Below are 19,796 nucleotides of genomic sequence, written 5' to 3'. Positions count from 1 at the left end.
TTCTCGGTTTCCACCCTCTGCCATTTTGTTTGGCACAGAGGCTTGCTCTCCTGCCATTGTAACTGATCACTCTGAGACCTCACAAGGTCGGGGAGCAAAAAGCAGCTTCCCTCCGCCTGCTACAGTAGTCAGCTGCTACCGTGTCAGGACTCAGGGGGCATGAGGGGCACAATGCTGTCACAGAGAACGACGGTGTCAGAAAGCTGCATGCTGACATGACGTATCCCTGTGAGTAAAGCATGGGTTTGACATGTCACATGAAATGCTTCGGCAGGAAGATAATGGCATTACAACTGTCAGACATTGTCATCTACCAAAGTATGACTTAATCACAACAGCAGGAGGATTGCGAGAGTTCTTCCTGTTGGAGCATCCAGGAGCTGGAATGTCCAATATTGCTGACATTTTTCCCAGCCCTTGTTTTCTGTTGTCTAGACAATTCTCACCAATACCCTTACTTTTTTTTGCTTTGGGGAAGGACGTGATACTGATGCAGGAAGATAAACTGCCTATTCTAAGTCCTTGGTCTTGTACTAACATCATTACCTGGCTAGAAGGCATTGAGACTAGGGGGGTGAACTTTTTAAACGTTAAAACGAAGTTGGAATTGTTAATGTTAAGATTATTATTATAATTTTTTTTCCCCCTACAAACTTAAAATCACAGAGCAGTTATCACAAAAACTATTTTCTGTGTCATAGCCTAACTGGACGATAGGCTATAAAGGCCTGGGGAAAGTTGTATAATTTAAAGCTAGACTCACTCAACGATATGAAGTCGATGTAAAAAGTAAACCTCATAGTGGGTCAATTTCCACAACTAAGAGTGAAGTGCGAGGTCAACTTCTCCAGGGTTTTGGTGCCCTGGCTACCACGCTGTGAACGTCGTCAAGTGAACCTGTGCACATGCGCAGATGCTATGTGTGACTGTGAGAGCTAAGTGTTGCATCTGTACCATTGCAACATACAACTTTTGATTGCCGATAGATGGGCCGAGTACACGGTTCTGACTGTCTGCCTGGTGGCCAACCTGCCTATGCTGTGCCCTTCCTCACTCTGTCCCGTCCCTTGCTAGCTCGCTATTAAAGATGCAAGTGTTTGTTCTTGGAAGTACGGCAGCTACTCAGTCTCCTCCGTTTAAAAAAAGAATACATCTTAGGAGTCGATTCCTATTGGAATCAACTCTTGACACTTATAAATGGGAGTCGTCAACGTGCAAGAGTCGAGGAAACAATTATTTTGGCGTTGACTCTCTACCACTACGTCATTGTTGTTAACATTTGGAAAAATGGCAGAGAAAGGCAAGCGACAGCAGCGAAGTCCTGTATGGGACTACTTTGAGAAGTTAAATGAGAAAGTTCCACCTCGCAAAGTTTACATTTCTGAGGTACATTAATGGTAGTACCTGTGCAGTGCTTAGCCATCTGAAATGGATGCACTGTGAAACCCAAACTGTTGCTGGCAGCAGCGCAGCTGCATTGTGAATTCGCATGGAATTTTATGAAAATGTCATATCATTTTAACGAAAAACCAATAAAAGAAATGGCAGTTTAAGCGTTAAGGAACATTTTCCATTTGTCACATTCCTAATTCAGACTACACATGGTTACTTACCAGAAAATCAACATGAGATTGCAGAAACTGGAGCCGTTAGCAACTTGACGTCCCTCTAAAATGACATTCTCTTATCAGCTTTACTGTTGCTCACTGGATCAGGGCCCAAATCCCTGTGCACCTTGATCCTCCCCAGAGCTCATTCAAAAACCAAACCCAGGAAACAGTGCCATGACCAGTACTGTAAATTCTACCGCTCTTCCATTCCCCTCCCATTTCCCTGGACTCTGCACCCTTAGCTGATTTATTGTTTGAGGTTCCCGCAGAATAATAGTCTAGGGCCATTTTGTTGTTCCAGTGTGGTCCTCAAGCCTGTGGGCTCTCATTCACCACCTAGTGGCTTCAAAGGTGGAAGTGTGAAACCTGATGACACGATGAGAAGGCAGAAGCTCAATCTGTTCAGGCTCTTCTCTCCCTTCATCTCCTCCAAAAAAAAATAGAGCATTCAAATCCAGTGTGGTACGGTAATGTGTTTCGCTTCAGCTGTTGTTAGTACAATGGAAAATGTCCGCGTTCTTCAGAGCCGTCATCAAAAGACCGTAAATATCCGAAAATATACAGTAGATCGTCCTCTAATTAGATGAAGCAAGTTATATTTAGACACTTCCTTACTGCTATTGTTGTCATCACTTTGGTTAATTGACAACCTTGTTTTTATGATGGTTCTCAGGAATGCAGATCAAACTGAAACTTTGCATGCCCATGTTGTACAGCGGCTGGACGCAGGAATGCAATTATGTGAAATGTACAAAAATCAAAAGGGTAGAGAAGTGAGATGTGGAGCTCTTTGAAACCTAACGGAACAAGCACACTCAGTTATTTTTTGAAATAGTGAACCCTTTGATTGCATGCTCTCCATTAAGCCTGCACAACTCAGTGTGCTCTAGTCTACAGAGACAACACCCCCAGTCCCCCACCTAGTTGGGGGCCCTCTACTGTAGAATAGGTGATGCAAGTTGAGGCCTCTCTGCCATCATATCTCCCTGCAAAGATGTGTATAGTAACTGCTACAGTGAGGTTATGATGAGATTTAAATTACATTCTAGTGTAAACGTCAGCACATTGATTCTGTATTCAATGGTATTTACCTTGGGATAACGATAAGATGACTTCATCATCCGTGTTTGGTTGTGTGCACAAGTCAGACGCCAGATAAAGCAGAAGAGGCAGCAGGACCCCATTTGAACAATACCTGAACCTTTGCACTAAAGTGTCTGTACACCCCCGATGACACCCACCCCATTCAGTGCATAGAAACAGAATAACCCATCAGCTCAAACAGCAAACAGCGTCATGTTGCGACATGCGAGACCCTCCAAAGGGAACAGATCGTACGACACACCACAGTGCCTCCTGGGCGTAACAATGACCCGCCGTTTCATGGGGCGAGAGGTCAACAGTGACATCTTGTTTTCAGAGCTCAAAAAGGCCCCCCCTGGAGAGAGAAATGAATGGTGTCAGTGCCAGACTGTTGTCATGGGGATCTCTATCACAACCTGACACACGGCCTTGACACGCTCTGCCTCTACTTACAGCACACTGTGGAGGCTGTCCTTTGTTACTTCCTTTATCCTGAACTACTCCTCTCAGTTGTAACACTAAACCATTTACTGTTTTGGATTGCCTTCACAATGAACTCTTAACACCATCAAAATGGTGTAGGTAATTTATTTTCATAACTTGTATTTGTAATGAACATATTCATATAGAGGAATGAGAGGAGGGACGAGGAGAGTAAGTGTATTAAGTTGATTTAATGCTGGTTCTCTTTCTTGGCTTTCTACCAAGCCTCCTGTAAAGCTCCATACTCTAGCTGCCCTACCTCCTCCCCCTCTTTAATGTTATGAGTCGGTGCTTTTCTCCCGGTCTGTTGAAAACAAACAACTTGAGATTGCTGTAACACTCCTGTTGTACTCCCTATGTTCTGCCGTGGGAAGTGGATTGGCAGTGTGAGACGGTCATGCTGAGGTAGCAGCTGGGTACTGCAACACACACTGACTCTCTCTCCTACTGCTGTCACAGTCTCTCTGAATCACTTGGCTATGCTTGTGTGGTACACAGTTTTAGGACAGGTAAGCTAGCTAGTTAGGCTATATAGTTAGATATCTGTTTAGGAAATGTGATTTAAAAGGGAGTACTGCACTGAGCTGTACAAGAGCATAGGTAGTCAAAGCAATATGCAAGGTTGTGATGCAGGCAACATACTGGCAAGATCATGTCTTGTTTTATTTTCAGAGTTCCTGGGATCCAGCTAGTTACAAACTAGGCTAAATTAGCCTATATATTTAACTGAGGCAACAGTATGTAGCATTCAAACACAAAAATAGGCTTTCAGGGCTCATCTCCACGAGGAAAATCACATGGCTTACAACTTCCTCTTCAACCAGGGAGGACCCATTCATTTTGATAATATCATATATATTCACATTAGCCCCTGATCCATGATAGCGGATTATCATAAATGCTTCTCAGCTCTTGTAGACCGATAAACACAACAGTGCTTCACAGTCTGTTATAGAAGTCAGATTTGAGTCTGGAGTATAAAGGACTTATTCAGTGCCTCCCAACTCTGAGATGAGAGCTATACAGAGTTTCGGAAAATGGAATCCTTGAGCTGAAACTAATTTTCTCTCTTGAGCAATTGCAGCATTGAAACCAAAAGCTTTCATCCCATCGATTAGAGGTGATTGTTAGTCACCACTAATGTGCCCTGTACAAATGTGGTGTTATCAGAGATGTAGCCTACTCTGATGGGAGGAAGCAAATGTGTGTGCACTTCACAGCACACTGGCTTTTGTGCGGACTCCCTTTTGCTTCTTCTTATTAGTTTTGGATATACTAGTCTCCTCAAACTGGAAAGAATCATATTTTTTGGTTAGGACATTCTGAGAGTTAAGCATCAAGTCATCCAGCGCACTCAAAGAAAGCGGGGCAGGACTGCAACTTTTTAAAGGGAGAGATGGGGGATCCTGTCTCAGGGTTGTAAACCTTCTCTATGTATGACATGTTTTATACCCCGTTCAAAAATGATTACTATTCTCCAAAACCAAAGCCTTTCTGAAAAACGTACTGAAGTGAGTCTGTGAACTCGTTGTGCAATACCATCCATTCCATTACCTTAGTTTACTTCAAAGTCCTTGTGGTTCTGCAGGAGTCCCTGCCCTCACTCGGTCAAGTTTAAAGCTTGTTTTCTCTTCCCTCACCTTTCGAGTGCAGTAGAGCTCGCTATGCTTGACTGGCAGGCAGGTAATGATCGGCGAGCCAGTAAGCCAACTGTTCAAACCAGGCAGTGGTATCGACCGCTAGCTCTCCATGGGGGGAGAGATAGGTGGTGTAGGCAAAGCATTGTCTGGCTCTCAGCTAGCCTTTTCTAAAGTGCTTTCCTATTAGTGTGAGAGGAACAGAGAATTCCATAATCAGGTATAGAGTGGGAAAGATGTGATGTGAGTTGAGCGTAATCTGAGAGGCCGTGTGAGGGGAAAATCTATCCCCCTCCCTCCGAAAAGCAGTCCCTCTGGGCAGGGTCTCCAGAATGCTAAAGAGGTGCAGCGGCGCGACTGAAATGGACATCTGAGCGGTTGGCAGTGTGCGTGGCAGCTTAGGGACGGACCCTATGTAGGTTTAGCCCCGTCCCTCCCGCCGTCCTCCTCCTGCTTGTCCGTTAAAGTGGGGGATTTTACCACGGAGTTGATGGGTTGTTTTTGTTTCTTTTGTGGGGGTCTGGTCTGGAACGAGGGGTGATTTTGCTGCTGAAACTCTTTTTCATATGTATTTTTGGTATCTTTTAAGTAAACATGCTAACAGTGTCCCTTGATTATCATTCAAAAATGGTTGCAGGTGGGCACATTATGCCCTACAACTATCTTCAATCATACAGGTCATCTGATGGTTTTACTGTGGCCTTTGTGATGTTGTAAAGGAGCAGATGTGTTGAAAAACCAACAATGACTAACGTTAATGACTGCCTAGACGGATGGTTCCGATGGGCCTCTGAGCGTGAATAGTTGATGTTGTAGCGTGTATTTGTTAGGATAACAGGAATAATTATGACAACTTCTAAAACCTCCCCCCTTAGTTTTCACAGAGGCCTGTTAAAAGGTTAAAATATGTACCCTTTCAACCAACGTGGTAGTACTGTACACATCCCTTCACTTTTCACACCCATATCAGCCCTGTTTTGTGGCAGCAGCAAATCCTAAAGAATAACAGTATTGATTGCACTATGGAGCAGCGGTGAAAACACAGTCAGCCGGTCTAATTCCGTTGGTGCTACTGCGGCATGCGAGTAAGCCTCTGAGCAGGCCAGGCCATGCAGAACTGGAGAGATAAACCCTGCCCAGTTCTAGGGCAGTCTTAGACAATTCTTTCAGCTCCAAGGTTTCTCTGTGCCCCTCAGCATGGGCTATGTGGATGGGTTGTTGTCTGAGTGAACACACAATAGCGTTGATGAAGGTTCAGCCTCCAATCGCCATTTTCTAGAACATATGCCTAGCATCTGTGATCGGGCCTCCAAGGGGAGGGAAGGAGGGGCTGCTGATGGCATGTTGCTGAGTGTTCAGGGAAGATGCTTCCTTCTGTACCGCAAACAGACACATAAACACACCTGTGTGTTCAAGCTACCAAACAAACAAGCAGGCTGGTTATTGTCTTAGATTGCTATTCTCCTTGCATGTCAATTACCAGCCACTCATTTTCACTCGCCCAAATGTATCACTTAACTTTTCACTTGTTGGGACAGATTGTCAAACTAGCCCCTTCTCTTCTCGGATGCTATGCCATTTGGATAAGGTCACATCGCGTCCTAATCTGGATTCGGCGTCAGATCTCATTTCTTGTCCCTGTAGCCTTGTCGACGACAGGTGCCCGTCTGACAGGCCCTGATGCCAGGTTTGTTTTTCTGCTGACGCTGTTAGCGTAAGCCGCGAAGCTGCTGTGTAAGGTCATGGTGGAGGGCTGCGCCGCCACGCTGCGGCTCATTAATTACACAGTACCACGCTCCAGTGGGCACCGGGCCCCCTTTTCCTTCCCCACATGAAGAGCACAATGGCAAGAGGAGAGAAAAGGCAACACATAAGTCAACATGGCAGTTGACTTAAAGCCTAGAAGGCGCTTGGAGGTGTCGAGGTGTGCTTGTCCTGTGGGGCACCAGGTAGTGTTCTTGTAACGGGAGGATTGTGTGAAGTGCTTCTGACTGACTAAAAGCAGTGTGCTTCTTTTGGAGGTTGCCAAGTAATTTCCCTCCTTTCTCCCCACTCTTCCCCTGTGAGATAGGGAAGGAGGGCTGGGTCATTGGATTGTTGTATGAGAAAAATGGTTTGATTTACTACAAAAATGTGTAAATATTCCCTCTCTCCACCTACCACCCACCAACCCATGTGTGTTGCATTTGCTGGGCTTCTGCCATAATCAGGCCTGACTAATACCTTGACCAGCATGCCGCTAAAGGCACTAGGCTATTGTAATGTACATAATATACAGGGGTTCAGACATGGGCCTACGGTTAAGTAGACTGACATGTCTCAGTAAATGCACAATGCAAATTACATTTAAAGTAATGAAATCATATATATATACATCTCAAACTATATATATATATATATATATATATATATATATATATATATATATATATACATACATACATACATACATACATACATACATACATACATACATACATACACACACACACACACACACACACACACACACACACACACACACACACACACACACACACACACACACTGCTATCAACTTCTTATTAGCTTTGCTCGTTCAATTGAACATGTGTAGAAAAAAAATGTTTGCTCATTGTGAGTTCCCTGCTAGAACAGACACTTCCCGGTGGGGAATGAAGAAGATGTAGCTCTGCCCGTCGAGATAAAAACGTTAAAGGAAGTCTGTTCGGCTCAGAATGGCTGCCTTTGTTTAAGCCAGCCACCCTCGCTGTGCTTTATGTCCGATCTGGCTCGCTGTGTGGGTTGTTTTTTTTAGACACCGAGAGAGAGTGAACCAGAGGAGCTCTGGATTGTATCGAACGAACAGATTAAAGGAGTCAAAGTGAAGGAGGCTGTTGATTTCTTCTGCCACGTCATGCTGCTACAGTCATGGGGGTGGTGGTAAAGTAGAGGGGCGAAGCAGAGGCTTCCAGGAAATGGCACAAGGGACAGCCGACTGCGGTCAGACCACGGCCACAGACCCCCTGTGGGGGAGAGAGAGACAAAGGGAGGGGGGTCTGAGTTACAGTTGAAATACACGGACATATGGAGGGTACATGTACTGTTAGCAAAAATTGAGAAAGAGTGTGGAATGGAGGATAAAGAGAAGGGAGATGAATAAGACCGTGTCTAGAAGAAACTAGACACTAGAGATTGAAAAGAGGATTGACTGGAGTGAGAAACGGGGGGGAAATGAGGATTTGAAGAAAAGAGAGGCTACAGGTGTGGGGGTGGAGGGAGAAAGGAACAGGATAGGGTAGGAGAGACTAGGTCGGGGGAGCTTCACGCTGGCTTGTCTTTGTTGATGTTGTTTGGCATCGTGGGCTGCCAGAAGAAGCCACAGGGCCCAGTGTCTTGCTGAGTCATTCCCCAGCTTTAACATGGAACATCTGTTACTGTACAGTTACCTTCCCCCCCAGTGTACAACACAAAAGCACCAAGCCAAACTGAAACTACAGTCTCCCTGGAACAGAGTCCTCTCCCTTTGACTCTGTGGCACTGACTAGCTGACACCAGTTGAAAGAGTTTTTAAAGGTCTCTGGTTTTCCTTAAATATCAGGAACACTAATGCTGCTAATTGCCTCTATTTGGTGTGCACTCAGCTCAGGACTGGTTGTGTGTCAGATAGGCTTAGTCGATACACCTTATACCGGGGTCTTTTTCAATACCTTTAACTTTTTTTATTTTTTTATATACATTTCAATATTTGTTGCTACTTTTTAAGGAAATACCTGCAGTCAATTTGTGCAGTACTTTAGGAAATAAAGAAGATTGCCTTCTTCATTTCACCTGTCACATAATTTTTCATTATGAAGCTTACTGGTAGTCCCCAGTCACGTGGTGTTTGTTTACAAGCGCACTACGACGAGAGACCGGAGCCTTGTGATTCACTCACTGTTGTACAGCATTGCGCCAGGTGATCTAGTTACAATATGGAATTCACAACTAAATGTTTGCCAGCTAGATATCTTATAACTATTAAGTTAACTGTCTAGAATTTGCTGAATGCTCTGCAGTTGTGCATTTGGTTTGCTAGTTTGAGTACAGAGTCTCAGTGGGGTTTGAAAACAGCGCCCCTGTACAGTGCCGGTGTTACCGAATATCCAGGTATTGCGCAAGGTCAGTATGAAGGTATGACAATTTGGATACCGCCCAAGCCTAGTGTCGGCTCAAAAAGCGCCTTGTCTTCTGCCTCGACCTGGAGTAGGCGTGGTCGTAGTTCTCCATGTTTGACACCTTGTGTGAAAAATGTATGACATTAGCCAAACACGAGAGAATACCTGAAAAGCCAAAATGGCTAATCCAAACTTTATAAAGATGATGTTGAAGAGGATAAGTATGAGAGGGAACCACAGTCGGCTCTTTCTAAAAGCTGTAATGTGACCGAAGAAAGCAGAGGAGGATTTTAACAGCGTGGTACCAAAGATTCCCAAGACACTAAACGCGTGGGTCTACTCGATACTTAGTAAAGGGATTGCTGTTCGAAGCTCAGGCGGCATTTTAGGCCTCCTCTATTTGCGTTGAGGAGAGCCAATGTTTCCACTCATTCCACAACTGTCTCTTTCTCCTGCTTAATTATCATGCAGCGTGGCAGCAAGAAAAAGGATAGGCAGGCGGACACAATCTTTTTCTCCCTCTTTCCTTTTATCTCTCTTGGTCTTTCTCTCATATACTCACTCAAAAGCACCCGGATGCAAGCTAAAAAGAAGCTCAGAAACATACATATGCACTGATACTACTTTGCACATTACAAAGACACAAATGAACATGATTTCAAACCCTGTTGAACAAACGTACTCCTATACATTCACACATACACACACCAGTAATTATCAGTCGTATGGGTGTGAACGTTGTTTGACGACGGTACTAAAATATTCCTTAAGTAATTCAGTGAAGCATGACAAATCTCATGATTGAAGAGTTATTATAACACACAGGAAGGAACAAAATCCCCCCCACCAGGCTGCTAATGTTATATTCACCTCTTCCTCATAGAGACTATGAATATGTCAGTGTGTATAAGAGGATGAATAATTTACCTGTGAGAAATTGCTGTTCTTGTTAAGTACCTGAATTCTGTAAAACCATTTACTAGGTGACAGAATAGTACAATTTACCTTCTGTACCGTTGTGGTGTTCCGTGGTGATCTTTATGGAATTTGCAATATCTTTACCTCATCTGCCCATTGCACTATCCCACCACTTGCAATTTAAATCAAATCAAATGTTATTGGTCACATACACATGGTTAGCAGATGTTATTGCGAGTGTAGCGAGTTGCTTGTTTTTCTAGTTCCGACAGAGCAGCATTATCTAACAAGTAATCGAACAATTCCACAACAACTACCTAATACACACAAATCTAAGTTAAGGAATGGAATAAGAATATATACATATAAATATATGGATGAGCAATGACCAAGCGGTGTAGGCAAGATGCAGTAGATGGTATAAAATAGTGTATATGAGATGAGTAATGCAAGATATGTAAACATTATTAAAATGACTAGTGATCCATTTATTAAAGTGGCCAATGATTTCACGTCTGTATGTAGGCAGCAGCGCCTCTGTGTTAGTGGTGGCTGTTTAACAGTCTGATGGCCTTGAGATACAGTGAGGGGAAAAAAGTATTTGATCCCCTGCTGATTTTGTACGTTTGCCCACTGACAAAGAAATGATCAGTCTATCATTTTAATGGTAGGTTTATTTGAACAGTGAGAGACAGAATAACAACAAAAAAATCCAGAAAAACGCATGTCAAAAATGTTATAAAATGATTTGCATTTTAATGAGGGAAATAAGTATTTGACCCCTCTGCAAAACATGACTTAGTACTTGGTGGCAAAACCCTTGTTGGCAATCACAGAGGTCAGACATTTCTTGTAATTGGCCACCAGGTATGCACACATCTCAGGAGGGATTTTGTCCCACTCCTCTTTGCAGATATTCTCCAAGTCATTTAAGGTTTCGAGGCTGACGTTTGGCAACTCGAACCTTCAGCTCCCTCCACAGATTTTCTATGGGATTAAGGTCTGGAGACTGGCTAGGCCACTCCAGGACCTTAATGTGCTTCTTCTTGAGCCACTCCTTTGTTGCCTTGGCCGTGTGTTTTGGGTCATTGTCATGCTGGAATACCCATCCACGACCCATTTTCAATGCCCTGGCTGAGGGAAGGAGGTTCTCACCCAAGATTTGACGGTACATGGCCCCGTCCATCGTCCCTTTGATGCGGTGAAGTTGTCCTGTCCCCTTAGCAGAAAAACACCCCCAAAGCATAATGTTTCCACCTCCATGTTTGACAGTGGGGATGGTGTTCTTGGGGTCATAGGCAGCATTCCTCCTCCTCCAAATACGGTGAGTTGAGTTGATGTCAAAGAGCTCCATTTTGGTCTCATCTGACCACAACACTTTCACCCAGTTGTCCTCTGACTCATTCAGATGTTCTTTGGAAAACTTTAGGCGGGCATGTATATGTGCTTTCTTGAGCAGGGGGACCTTGCGGGCACTGCAGGATTTCAGTCCTTCACGGCGTAGTGTGTTACCAATTGTTTTCTTGGTGACTATGGTCCCAGCTGCCTTGAGATCATTGACAAGATCCTCCCGTGTAGTTCTGGGCTGATTCCTCACTGTTCTCATGATCATTGCAACTCCACGAGGTGAGATCTTGCATGGAGCCCCAGGCCGAGGGAGATTGACAGTTCTTTTGTGTTTCTTCCATTTGCGAATAATCGCACCAACTGTTGTCACCTTCTCACCAAGCTGCTTGGCGATGGTCATGTAGCCCATTCCAGCCTTGTGTAGGTCTACAATCTTGTCCCTGACATCTTTGGAGAGCTCTTTGGTCTTGGCCATGGTGGAGAGTTTGGAATCTGATTGATTGACTGCTTCTGTGGACAGGTGTCTTTTTATACAGGTAACAAGCTGAGATTAGGAGCACTCCCTTTAACCTCTATGGGCTATGTGGGACGCAAGCGTCCCACCCCTGGTACACCCAATCAACAACAGGTGAAATATCAAGACCGCCAAATTTGAAAACAATTAAATGTCATAATTCAAATTTCTCAAACATACAACTATCTTACACGCTTTGAAAGATAAACATCTCCTTAATCTAACCACGTTGTCCGATTTCAAAAAGGCTTTACGGCAAAAGCATAAAGGTAGATTATGTTAGGAGAGTACATTGACAATAGCTGTGTGTAATGTTTTGTCAATTCAAAGACAGGCGTCACCAAAAGCAGAAAACCAGCTAAAATGATGCACTAACCTTTGACAATCTCCATCAGATGACACTCCTAGGACATGATGTTAGACAATGCATGCATTTTTTTGTTCTATCAAGTTCATATTTATATCCAAAAACAGCGTTTTACTATGGCGTTGATGTTGAGGAAATCGTTTCCCTCCAATAAACGCCAGTCAAGCAGCACAACAAATTAAATAATTACTATTCGAAAACATTGGTAAAATATTATATTGTCATTCAAAGAATTATAGATTTACATCTCTTGAACGCAACCGGATTGCCAGATTAAAAAATAACCTTACTGGGAAATCACACTTTGCAATAATCTGAGCACTGCGCCCAGAAAAATACGCTTTGCGATACAGGTTAACCGCCATGTTGGAGAGATCTAAAATCGAAAATACTATGTAAATAATCCATTACCTTTGATTCTCTTCATCAGATGTCACTTCCAGGAATCCCAGGTCCATAACAAATGTAGTTTTGTTCGAAAAAGCTCATAATTTATGTCCAAAAAGCTCCGTGTTGTTAGCACATGATCTATGCCAGCCGGACTTCTCGTCATGAACGAGGGGAAAAAAAATATTTACGTTCGTTCAAACATGTCAAACGTTGTATAGCATAAATCATTAGTGCCTTTTTTAACCAGAACATGAATAATATTCAAGGCGGACGTTTGCATTCTCTTTTAAAACGTTTTGGAACGAGAGTACCCAACATGAACTCACGCGCAAGAGTCTAATCGGCCATCACCGTTCCAAGGCTCTTGTTCGTTCAGTTCTCACAGTATAAGACTCAAAACACTTTCTAAAGACTGGTGACATCTAGTGGAAGCCATAGGAAGTGCTCAACAATTAATAAACCCCTGTGTGTTTCAATGGCATAGGCTTAAAGGTAATTCAACACATCAGGTATCCACTTCCTGTCAGAATTTGTCTCAGGGTTTTGACTGCCATATGAGTTCTGTTATACTTACAGACACCATTCAAACAGTTTTAGAAAATTCAGTGTTTTCTATCCAAACCTGAACAATAATATGCATATTCTAGCTTCTGAGTTGGTGTAGGAGGCAGTTAAAAATGGGCACATATTTTTTTCAAAATTCTCAATACTGCCCCCTAGCCCCAAGAGGTTTTAAAAGTGTGCTCCTAATCTCAGCTCGTCACCTGTATAAAAGACACCTGGGAGCCAGAAATCTTTCTGATTGAGAGGGGGTCAAATACTTATTTCCCTCATTAAAATGCAAATCAATTTATACAATTTTTGACATGCGTTTTTTCTGGATTTTTTTGTTGTTATTCTGTCTCTCACTGTTCAAATAAACCTACCATTAAAATTATAGACTGATCCTTTCTTTATCAGTGGGCAAACGTACAAAATCAGCAGGGGATCAAATACTTTTTTCCCTCACTGTAGAAGCTATTTTTCAGTCTCTCGATTCCAGCTTTAGATGCCAAGGGAATAATGCTGACAACAAATAATAACCAGCATCAGTAAATATAGCCTACGTTACATTAAAAACACTCCCTTTTTCTTCTTCAGATTTCTCTATAGCCGCTGCAGACCGGTGCAGTCATGTTCAGGAACAGCTTGAAGATGCTGCTTGGCGGCAAGTCCAACCGCAAAAATCGCAACAGTGGTAAGTCAGTCTGACCAGTGTTGTGTATGTGGTGTGTCTGTCTATATGTGTGTAAAGCTTGTCACTCACATTTGACCTATGTGCTTCAATAATACAACATATGACTTACTAACTGTGGTTATTGCCCGCTATTGAAGTCACAGATCTACCATTGATGTCTCTCTTTGCCGCGAGGAACCAAGTCATTAACCTAAGCACTTTTACTTGCCTCCTTTCACAAGTTGGCGTCTGCCTAGCTTTTTTTAGGGGGATAAAACGTGACTCGCGGTACAGAACGAGATACCTGTGACTACACACCGATGGCACCCTCTCCAGGGACTAGGAGTGGAGCGTGCCACACGATCAGTAGACGTGTGAAGCTTGGTAAAGTACGTCTTTGGGATGCAGCTGGTTATGTTCACGTCTCTAAAAATCGGTGCAGAGTCAGCTATACAGTACACCCCAAACACACTCTTCTCTTACTCAAGTTACTCATCTCCTGGAAATGGAGGTTTGAGGTCATTCACAAAGGGTTTCAGTCCCCATGAAACTGGAGACGGATTGTTTCCCATCATTAGTTCCTTTTAACTTGAAGAAACTTTATATGAATGTAAGTTACACGATTATGTTACTGTCTTTGTCTGACCAAGGACATGTTTTGCAGCATGGTGAATATAATTTTGCAGTTTCATTACAGTAGTTCCTACAGGCTCAAAATGTTAGCAACGTAAAAATGAGGGATGCACGATATATCGGTGAACATATCGGAATCGGCCGATATTAGCTAAAGATGCCAATGTCGGTATCTGCCCGATGTCTAGTTTAACATCAGCAAAACCGATGTCAAAGCTGACGTGCATACCTATACAACGTAGGTACACGACGTAATATATGCCACGTTAAATGTTGTGCTGCACGTGCAACACAGCATTCCTAACCTAGCCCACAATGTCTGCTGTGTGGATTGAGCAGTCAAGAAGTCGAGCATCATTTGAAAGAGTAAGAACATTTCAGCGAGACAACTCAAAGGCGAAATCCATTAACGCCAAGATAATGGAATTCATTGCCCTTGACAATCAACCGTTCTCTGTTGTGGGTGATGTTGGCTTTCGCCGACTGGTTGAGCACCGGTACACACTACCAAGTGCGCAATTTTTCAGATGTTGCCCTACCGGAATTACACAGTAATAGCATCACTGCTATTAGCTTCACGACTGACATTTGGACCAGCGATATCAGCCCCATGAGCATTATGAGTCTGACAGCACAGTGGGTCGACAAGGATTTCGTACTGAGGAAAGTTGTATTTCCTGCTCATGATTGTGCTGTTTGTCATACCGCTCCTGACATTTCAATGGCATTTGAGAAAATGATTGAAACTTGGAAACATGAACACACTAGCTAGCTCCATTCGAACAACTGACTCGAGAAAAAAGCTCATCACCTGCGCCTGCAGCAGACGTGATACCCTCTCATGGCATTGAAACACCTGCTCAACAAAACTGCCGACACAGGCTGTGAACCAGCGATTAGGTGGCATTCTCTCTTTACGGTGTTGCCACCATGCTCGATGCCATGTACAAGGACCGCTACTTCGATGCAGACAAGAAACAGGCTTTACGTGAAATGTTACATACACAGCTGGACAAGATGGAAACGGACACAGTGACAGTGTGCACCGAGGAAGAGAGGCCATGGACAGACACAGGTGAAACTTCACTGCTGGACATGTATGATGAAATCCTGGTTGAGAGTGAAATAACTGAACACATTAACAACGAAACAGCACAGCAAGTAAGCGAAATAAATAGGTTTTGATGATGTTTTACTGATAATGGGGACATACGTAAATGCCAACAATAACTTTTTGGTGGGTGTGTGGGTGTGTAACCTTTATTTAACTTGGCAAGTCCGTTAAGAACACATTCTTATTTACAATGACGGCCTACCCCGGACGACGCTGGGCCAATTGTGCGCCGCACTATGGGACTCCCAATCACTTCCGGATGTGATACAGCCTGGATTCGAACCAAGGACTATAGTGACACCTCTTGCACTGAGATGCAGTGCCTTAGACCAGTGTGTGTGATATTTAACTGTACTAGAATGCTGAAGAGGCATCACTTGTAAAATGTGTTACATTGTGCTCTAGGTTGGACAGTACTGTCAATGGCTTGAGGAAGTAAAGTTGTACCACCATTGGACAGTTATCAACTGACTTGCTTTTCCTCAAGACTCGAGATTCACTGGTGTACATTTCTGCTACAGTGTAACAGTAGGTTCTTTAGGCTCATAAACTGACCTGAGAGAACCTGAGCCAACCAAATACACAGTAACAAAGTGTTTTAAACCATGCCACAGTGTCAAGAGACCCTCTGTTCCACACTGTGTCCACTCTTGACACGTTGTCATTTCAATTAAGCTGAAAGTTCGCTAATAGCCACCATTTAAAGGGCCAGAAAAGTTTTCAAGGCAGGGGTCCAGCCAGCGATAGATAGTACCTTACGTTTAATTCCATGTCTCTGTAAGTTGTGGAAGTTCCTTATAGCAAAGGCTGTCTTCGTGGCAACGTACAACCTCAGTCATGACTGTGTTCTGCACCTTAGTGGGGAGGTGTGGTATATTTTGGCCACTACTCGTCGGGTGTATATGTTTTTCTTCCTAAAGCCAGCGCTGAGAGGAAAGTGTCCGGCTCTACGCTATGTTTACCCTCAGAACAGTGCCACCCCAGTGTGTTCAGAGCTCCTCCGTTCCAGCCAAACAGAATGAGAAATGTGACTCAGCAAACGGGCTAGTCCATTCAGAGCGGCAAGTGTAGTCCAGGCTCTAAATCTGAAGCAATGGTTTTCATGTTTCATAACCTCTCCCTTTATCCAGGGTAGTTATGGTAAAAGCCTGTGGTATCTGTTTTACCGGAAAGCCATTTTGGATTTCCTCAGTTACTTGTCTTGTCAGACCAAAGATGGTTATGAAAGGCCATAGAGGGCTAATTAGGGTAATACAAGGTTATTAGAGGTCACAAGATACTATGACTGTGTACCACAGTAGTCTCATGTTGAAGGGCCCGAAAATGAACTCATTGGCCTTACTCTTGAGGCAGAAAGTATTTTTGGAATACTGTTGAAATAGAGAGAAGAAGGTAATGCACTGTGGGAGATGGGCCATTGTGGTTTTGTCGTGGGCTGGCAGAGGGTAGCAGGCAGGGGGCGATGAGGTGGGGGGGGGGACACGGAGCCAGAGGTGTTTGGCGTTGATGAGGTGCACTCCTGTCTACTCATTTTCTCTCTTGAGATGTTAGGGGCTCAATCATAGCCAGCTGTTGACCAGAATGCTGTACTGCTGCAAACATCGAGGAGCATTTAGAATACAAGGTTGTTATGTGACACAGAGTCTAACGTGACACCAAACTACCACAACTGTTGGTCTTGGTAAAGCGGTCTTTTTTTCTCCAAGGATGGTCTGTTTCAAATTTCCTTGGGATGCAGTTGCTGCTTTTCTCTTGTTGTTTATATGAAAGACCCCCCACTAGTTCTGGCAAATCATTTATGACTAGCATTCTCTCTTCCCATGTCCATGTTATTTTGTTAGTTTCAAAGACATATCATAGGGTTTGTATGCTGCCTCTTTTTTTTTCTTCTTCTTATCCCTCAACCTGTACGCAAGTGAAAGGGAAAAGGGGATACCTAGTCAGTTGTACAACTGAATGCATTCAACAGATATGTCTTTTGCATTTAACCCAACCCCTCTGAATCAGACAGGTGCAAGGGGCTACCTTAATCGACATCCACGTCATCGGCGCCCAGGGAACAGTGGGTTAACTGCCTTGCTCAGGGGAAGATTGACAGATTTTTTTACCTTGTCTGCTCGGTGATTCGATCCAGCAACCTTTCGATATCCTCAGCATATGTTAGGCATAAATTAAATCCAAGCAACCAGCAACTTGCCAAGTAAACATGAATGATCTCACCACACTGGAAAACACATGATGTCACCTTGGGATTGATGGTTACTAGCCTCCAGATTCCTCAACCTCTTGGATAAGAATCAAAGCTGACGTTAGCGACAGCCAACTGCAACATGGTGCGATATCGTGTGCAGAGCGAGAAAAAAACATAATCTCTCAACCCTGCACAGACTGCGGTAAACATTTAGGACATGTCATAACACGTGTAGATTGTAAGGCAGATCCGTGGGGTTTCCTGGAACAAGCCAAGGCAGTTCTGTATTCAATGGTTATTTCTACACTGCTGTAGAGCTCAGTGTTAAAGTTAAGAGTCAGACAATTTTTCCCCAAGAGTAACTGCCTCACCTACCCCTTCAGAAGGGGTTCAGTCACCCACTATATACCACTATATACACATTCTGGTGGATGCTGATTCCTCTCCAAAATGCAGCATACGACTGCAGAACTGGGACACTCGGTGTGCTATGGCTAAGCAGCTTGTATGGATGCAGCCTTGAAAGCAGATTGATGGAAAGGGACCAGGGGATGTGTGTGTCAGCTGCAGCAATCTGAGTTTGCTGGCTAACGCCGCTCAATGGCTCTGATGACTGTCATTGCCAGCCAAGACCGTTGTGCCTGTCCCAGCACCGCCTGCTAATTGCAAGCTTTTTTGTCAGCAGCGTCAATGAAATCCAATCAAATTTAGAGGCTCATGCAACCGAGACCAATCAGGCGCAGAGCCACGCGTTATGTAAGGAAGCTGTGCACATCGACAAAATTAGAGATTTTCACGGCAGCTGTGGACCTTAGTTACTAGGCAGGCTGTCCCCGCCCATCATCCCCATCATGTTCATTCATTACTTCCCGTTTGGTGATGAGGTTATTTTCCGCAGAATTTAGTTTCTCTTTAAATAGCGCTTGTGGGAATGATGGTGCTGAAGCCGGCAGCTTGTCAGGTATGATTTACAACCAAGATATGCAGCTCTACTAATGGTTTCTGTTCTGAGGTGCACCATGTTAACATTGTCTGAATCAAACGCATTATATTTGATCCAAAGACGTACCCTCCTCTAAATGATTGTGCTAATGGAGTTGATTTTTGTAATTCAGTGTCCTCGTGTTTGCCCAACAGAGGCTGTAGTAAGACTTTTGGACGCATTTTATTTTTTTGTTCTACCAAATCTCTGGCGCTAATGCGTTTATTTACCTCACTCTTATCAGTCCACACTCCTCCTTCCCCTTCTCCCTCTCCACCTCCCTGATCTGCTTCTCTCCATGGTTCTCTCTCTCCGTCTCACTGCCCATGCCCGCTGACAGGCTCTGGCCCACTGCCCAGATCCTGGGTGGACGCCCATCCAGACAGGTTCCATTCATCTGGCGGAACGGCTGGCCCCCCACCTACATTCCTCTATCCCTCCTACCTCCCACTAGCCCTCTCTACCTCCCCAGCTCTACCCCTCCCCCCCCCCCCCCCCCCCTCCCCCAGAGTCCCTGCTGCCTGTGGAAAGAAAGCATCCCTGGAGCGAGGCCAGGAAGATGGGGGCTACTGTGCCGGTCAGGCGCTGCCTGCAACACTTAGAGGGGCTCAGCAGTAAGACAACCTCACTACTCTTCCTCATCTCCCATCCATCACATCAGTATCTCTCTGTGGTACCCTTCCTTCCACCTTTATGTGTAGAACCTTTAGATCCCTTGGAATGATGAGTGACAACATAGAGGAGTGTGGGGATTATAGGAGCTGAATGCTTCTCAAACACCAGGTGTTGCTTCATCACAGGGATCACCTTATGTAACTTGGCAGGTCATCATAGCACATAGCTCGCTCAAATCCCCAAAGGAACAAGCTACAGGAGAGGACATAGGAGTGTACTGCTCACTGCAGTCAGTCTACAACAGAGGGAAACTATATTGTAAAAGAATGGGTTTCATGAAAGTCAGTGCCAGCTACATAACATGGGAGGACTTAGTACAGCCTATTCCCCTGCTAACAATGCCCTCTCTGGGCAGTCTCCACCCTGGTACAATCTTGCACCAAAGAGCCTGCACCAGGAGTCTCCCCTTCTAAACCAGTCTAAACTCAGTTCAGTAGTAACAGACACTAGACTCTGGCATGGAACTTTGCACCAGAAGGCCCAGTGTGTGACTGATGTTA

General features: G+C 44.2%; 1 protein-coding gene across 4 annotated transcripts in view; it reads left to right on the top strand.

Moving 5' to 3' along the window:
• The window catches only part of LOC106607178 (protein TANC2), a 149,290-nt gene that overhangs the window by 53,707 nt on the left and 75,787 nt on the right, over positions 1 to 19,796 (top strand). For all 4 annotated transcript variants that reach the window (XM_045720468.2, XM_082976563.1, XM_082976564.1 and 1 more), the window contains exon 3: positions 13,626 to 13,722. In XM_045720468.2, the coding sequence (XP_045576424.2) occupies positions 13,659 to 13,722 (64 nt within the window). In that variant the 5' untranslated portion in view covers positions 13,626 to 13,658. The remainder of the gene's footprint in view (positions 1 to 13,625; positions 13,723 to 19,796) is intronic.

Source organism: Salmo salar, chromosome 06 (assembly GCF_965601325.2).
Source record: "Salmo salar chromosome 06, fSalSal1, whole genome shotgun sequence".
Taxonomy (NCBI): Eukaryota; Metazoa; Chordata; class Actinopteri; order Salmoniformes; family Salmonidae; genus Salmo; species Salmo salar.
The sequence above is the reverse complement of the archived record's forward strand: the minus strand, read 5'-3'. Positions and strand labels throughout refer to the sequence as shown.